At 44.6% G+C, this 6,000-nt stretch overlaps 1 protein-coding gene across 14 annotated transcripts in view; it reads left to right on the top strand.

Moving 5' to 3' along the window:
* The first annotated feature begins 3,779 nt into the window (after positions 1–3,779).
* TRAPPC8 (trafficking protein particle complex subunit 8) overlaps positions 3,780–6,000 on the top strand; it is a 50,566-nt gene continuing 48,345 nt past the window's right edge. For 5 of the 14 annotated variants that reach the window (XM_083622837.1, XM_083622834.1, XM_083622836.1 and 2 more), the window contains exon 1: positions 3,786–4,217. In XM_083622837.1, the coding sequence (XP_083478963.1) occupies positions 4,061–4,217 (157 nt within the window). In that variant the 5' untranslated portion in view covers positions 3,786–4,060. Of the gene's footprint in view, positions 4,218–6,000 lie in introns of all 14 variants that reach the window. The other 9 variants (XM_083622841.1, XM_083622842.1, XM_083622839.1 and 6 more) reach the window with 5 other exon arrangements.

Raw genomic sequence — 6,000 nt, 5'->3', positions numbered from 1 at the left:
AAGATGACAGCAAAATAAACGACATAGCAGAATTTAAAGCCAGAATTTATTTTACTGAATCTCTTGTGGGATTTTATTGAAATCAAATAATGCAGTGCTGGTGAATCTGTGGCCCTTCAGATGTAGTTGGACTCCAACTCTCAGACAAGGACTGTGGAAATTCTAAGCCAGTGGCACCTGGAAGCCCACAGGTTCCCACCCCTGAAATAATGAGTGTTATGAGAAAAAACTGCTCCTTTTCCCTTATGGGGTACCCAAGAGCCCATATAGAGTCTTTTTGTAGGTTCTCTATCGGTAGGAGAAATAACAGAGGCCAACCAGAGAATATTGAGAAGCAAAGCAGCTATTAAGTCTGATCTTTATTAAACTGTTGCAGCAGGGTCCTCAGTCACCACAAGCAGCAAAGAGGAGGAACCCAGAACAAAGGTGTGCCTGCCCTCATATAGACTTTTGAAATTGTCCACCCACAAACTCCAGACCACCCCTAGAAACACCATACATCCATCACAGAAGGGGTGAGCCCAGGACTACCTCCCCCAATGCATCATACATACATCAAAGTGGCAGTCTAAAATAGAATCCTGAATGTATTATCTCAGCAGGTTATCTGATTGCATTACAGTATCTGGGTTTTGGCCACTCTTTTGTTATTATAACTACTTCATTCCCGAATCCAGGTCACAGGCTCACCCTGTTCACACCTTAAATGTGCCCTTAAGGTAGGATTTGTGAGCACAGAGACAATGGGGAGGTTTTTTCCCATTTCCTTCAACCTTGCAGAGAAATATTTGAGGTCATTTTGGGAAAGACAAAATGGTTTGAGGACTTTTCTGTGGGTTTCAAACATGTGCTTTACATATTTGTATGTGTTTGCTTGGTACATTTATGAACATCTATTATATATACAGTATATGTAAGACCTTAAAATCTTATAACATGAGTATGTGGAAATTCAGATCTATAAACTATTCTGATAGAATGACTGGATCTTATGGAATGATTTTTTTGAAGTGATCCTGTAAGTGGGTTGCTGTAAATAAGCTACCAAAATAAATTGATTTGTGGTGGCTTTTCCACACCATTATTCTTATTCCAAACAGAACTTCAGTTTTTTTAAAACTTCCTATTTCCTCTCCCATGTGTACTAAAACTTCCAACTAGTATTTTCAGTCAGATAATTTTTAGGAGTAACATGGTAATCTGTGTATCAACAAAGATTCAAATAACAATTGGTGACAAGACTGACACAGGACATTCTGAGGTGCCACTCTGTCTTGTTCCCAGCTCCCCATGACAACACAAAAGGCTAATAATACACCAGGGGATTTCCTATGACCATTTTCTTGCAGTTGCAAAACAAACATGCAAATTCTCCCACCCTCAAATAAAAACAAGGTGCTGGTGTTTCTGCAATTAGTTTTGTTTTTAATTTGAAACTCAGTTTTAGTAAGTTTCCTTACCTGATTCTTTGCCTTCTTAAAAACAAATATATAATCCTGCAGAAAAATATAGGACAAGGTTCTACTCAGGAAGCAAAGTGTACAAAGGATGTTGTAGCAATTTGCTTCTTTAAGCCTAGAACCTGAAGTCAACATATGTTGCCACAGAGCAAGTTCCTGCCAAATTTCCTGGAATGCAGGTGTAATCTTTAACTTTTACCTTGTTGACTGTAAAGAAAGAGTGTCCTGTGACTTCAGTCCTTTTGGTATCTATATTTCAATGGACAGGGTAGCTAAAGTAAAATTACTTTGAGAACACATGTAACAAAAATACTATTTGCAAAGGAAGGAAATCCAGACCATACTAATCTTTATAAACCTGGATTACAAAATTGCACCCTAAGAGTCACATCTGATTGTTTAAAGCCCCAGTCATCAGGGATTTGCATTGCTTCAAGGCTTTGTCCCCATCCTTAATTAAATTCGCTTTAAAAGAGAATATATTTGAAAAGTGTCAAATCTAAATGAACTAAGATATGAAAATAAACTGTGTGCAAGGCTTCACCGCATCCCATTTCCATTTCAGAATAAAAGGCCAAAATCACCTCTAGCACCTATTCTTTTAATGTTATGAACACTATGCATACAATATTTTGAAGCAAGAGCTTACATTTTTGTGGACTTGAAACACCCTTCCCTAGGCCCCAGCTGAAGACCTATGTGGTTTCACATGTGGAATATACATCAATATCACAGGTATCCTGGAGGAGCTATGGGGTGTGTCTTTTTATATTACCCCTTTCCTGATTCTACACCTGGGATGGGGAAATTTTTTTCAGCATTAAAACTGCATTTCCTCCTGCAGGACCTGCATGCCAGTTGTGGGTGGGGCAGGAGGCAAAGGTAGATGGATTAATGGGAAATGATTGTACTTTTGTATAGTAGGCTACATTCCAGCCATGCAAAACTCAAGATCTGTTATCACAATTCAATGATGCATTCCAGCCAGCCAAAAGTATTCAAGGGGTGTGTGGAGCAGGCAGGTGAGCGGGGACATTTGGAAGCCCCTGATCCTTCACAATGGCAGGAGGCCCTTTCAAGGAGCAGAGCAGACACATCCTTTCTGAAACTGTCCACCCCTCCGCTGAATGCGAGGAAACATTGGCAAGGGCAGGTTGATCCTCCATTATTCTCTTCCTCCATTTCCCTGCTTCACGAAAAAATAGATTAGTTAGTAAATAAGCCAGACTTACACAGTGCACCAAGGTGCCTCCCCTCAAACATAATCCAATCCAACAGTAGAGCAAAGCCTGCTCAGGATATACTGGCCTGGCTGACTTTCAGAACTTGCTGTTGATAAACTCAGAGAGAGGACAACACTGCACAGGCTCAGAACCAGAGCAGAACAGAACAGAACACGTGATTCTGACTTGCTGATAGGATGGCCATAGCTCAGCCCTATTACCTTCATTCAGGGTGGGTGATCTGATATGCTAATTCCCTTGTCCTGAATGTCGAGTACTACCAATCATAGGAGTCAACTGCTTGGGCCTGAGATCCCTCCCCCCCCCAAAAAAGTTGATGGGCACTGCCACTCAAATGTTGTGCATGTACAAACTCTTGTGATCGATTATGCAGAGCAGGGCTTACCTGCCCCCCTCAGTGTTTTATTCAAGTTGGCATCCCTCCTGCCAATCAAGAGAGCTAGATTAGGATCATAAAAGCCTGATGGATTAGGCGACTGGTCCATCTAGTCCAGCATCCCGTCCAACCAGTTGCCTATGGGAAATCCAGAAGCAGGACCTGAACGCAACAGGAGTCTCCACCCTCGTGATTCCCAGGGAGTGGAAATCCGGGAATTGCATGGATCTGGTGCCCAGGCAAAATGACAGTTTTTAAAAACGTGCTCAGGTTCTCCGCCTGAGACATTTTTGGGAGGGACCTGCTCAGAGTAATGTTTTATGATTGGTTACACTCTGCAGAGAGCCAACTGGCCACAAAAGCAGAAACATCTCCCGGAATCCCTGTAAATGGAAACTGAACTCATATAGGCATGAGCACAAGCGGCAGGAAACCGCCTGGGCTGTGTCTTATCCTTGCAGGAGCAGCCCTGGTAGAAAAATCAGCCTGCATGCGCAGATCTAAAGTAGCACCGGCAGACCCAGATCCTTTCCCCGGATTGTTTTTCCGCTCATTGATGCTGCACAACCCTCCTGCCTTTCCCAAAAGCTCAGCGAAATGCACACTGCGCATGCGTACTTGTCTCCCTGCCCCGCCACCCCCGGTCTCCTCCTTGATTCCGACTCCAGCAGCCTCGCCTCTTCCCGCTCCCTCCGCTGTCACGTGACTAGCCGCAAAGGCTGCCGGGAGCAGGCTGACCCGGTTGTCTGGGCTCTCCGGATTCAATATGGCGGGTCTGGGCGGTCACTGAGGGGCTTGGCGGGGCGGCGGGTGTCAGCGCGGGCAGCCCAACTCTGCGCTCGTCTGCGGCGGGGATTCGGCTTCAGCGCTCGAGCGGGGAAGCGTCTCCAGGAGGAAAGGAGCGGGCTAAGCCGGCCGGAGGGGGCCGGCCCTTCGCTTGGGCTCAGCGCGGCGGGCCGCCCTGTCAGTCGGCCGGAGCGATGGCCCAGCGAGTGCAGTCGGCGCAGGAGTTCCTCCAGGACTCGTTCGTGCCGTTGGTGGCCGCGCTGTGCAGCGAGGAGGCGGAGAAGGTCACCCGCAAGAACAACCTGGGCTTTTGCGAGCTCATAAAGCCTTTCTGTCGCCTCACTTCGGAAGGTCGGTGTCACCTGGCGGGAGCGGAACTGGGTTGTTTACATGGTGGGAGGGGAAGGGAGAGCCGCCGCCGGAGCACCCCTGCCACCGCTGCCGCCCCGTCCCTTCCGGGTGTGGGTGCTGCGAGACAGCTGGGCGGGGGCAGTATGTACATCTCCAGAGCCCTCCGAGGCAGGAGCCCCTTTCACTGTGTTGGCTTCCCCCTTTGCTGAAGTTCCGACTTCAGGCAGCTGCCTCCCATACAGATCGTTTGCCAAATTCTCCCTTCTGCGAAAGCCAGGAGGGTACTTGTTCACGTGGGTGATGGCATCTTGTTTACTCTGAAGGGGGGAGCATTGGAGCCGGCTTATGCTTTCACTCCAGCGGGGCAAATGTCTCTGAAGTGTGATGTCCAGGGGCCTTTGCAGCGACAGGGACATCAGCGTTAAAGTCACTGGGACCCTCGTGGGCAGAATTACGCTCTGCTGATCGTCAATGTTTTGGTTGTATTTTGTGAAAGTGGTGTCCTTTACAGTTTTTCCACGCTTCAGAGGTAAAAGATGACACAGAATGCCCTACAAGTGCTGGCTCAAATTAAACCCTGTTGATGTGAGCCATGCGAGTGGTTATTAACAATGGATGTGTCAGTTGTAGCCTCAGTTATATGTACTGGAGACTGCTTCCTATGAGACTTAGGTTGATTTGCCAAAATGATTATATAATTTTGTACCAATAGGAATATTTCATATGTTTCTCAAACAAACAAGTCTATTACACATAGGTGATGTTTGAAAAAGGAATAAATTACTTTAACTTGGCTGTTACAACCTAGGAAAGCACATTTAACAAAATGCTCACCTTTGCTAAATGAAAATCAGTTAGAAACATCAAGTAATTATTAATTTGTTTTATACATTATTGCTTTGTATTTATTATGCTATCTGAACATTAAAAGCATTAAATACAATTTTAGCTGGTTAAGCAGTGTTTTTATTAAATATACACATTTTCTGCTGCTGTAAAATGACATCTATAGATAGTAATGAAATGGATCTTGATGAAAAATAACAATTTTCAGAAGAACTGCTTTTGTATTGTTCTTCTTTTTTGCTAGTGTAATACTCCAAGTAAGCAGGACATTGCTTAAAGGCACATGAAGCAGCAACTTTGTTGAAGTTACGCAGGCTTGGATCTGGTCAGTGCTTAGATGGGGGACCATCAGTGAGCTCAGTGTATGCTGTTATCATGCAGGAAATATAGGATGTGAATGTAACAAATAAATGCCCATACATTTAGGATTAAGTTGTTGGAATTCTAATTGTGCACATGCTAGGCTCGTTTGAAATATACACATATGTGGACAACTTTGCTGCCCCAAAGAAATAATAAATTCTTCAACCACTCTGCTAGGATAAGTGATGGCCACTTCCTGCCAGCATTTCGGAGTACTGTATTTTATACCAGCTTTTGTGAATGAGTACAGTGGAGATATCCCAGCTCCCTCCGCAAACAGAAGGAGTCCTTTAGTTGCAGGTGGGGATGATATCCACACCATTATATTTCTCATTTTATAATCACTATATCGATGCAGTCTTTAATTATGTTTCTTACCTGTGCTGAACCTTCATGGATGAAAACAATAAGTAATTACAACTGGTAGGTAAGGAGTATGTTAAGCAGGGGTGTTGGCATACTGCCTACCAAACTGTATTTTAAGTTGCTCCTTTTATTTGCCCCTTGTTTTAATGTGTCCAGAATTAGGAAATGTGAATTAGAGGCAGGAGGTTTTTCAGCTGGAGATCCACCA

The sequence above is a fragment of the Podarcis filfolensis genome (genome assembly GCF_964270895.1).
Source record: "Podarcis filfolensis genome assembly, chromosome: 7".
NCBI lineage: Eukaryota > Metazoa > Chordata > Lepidosauria > Squamata > Lacertidae > Podarcis > Podarcis filfolensis.
The sequence above is the reverse complement of the archived record's forward strand: the minus strand, read 5'-3'. Positions and strand labels throughout refer to the sequence as shown.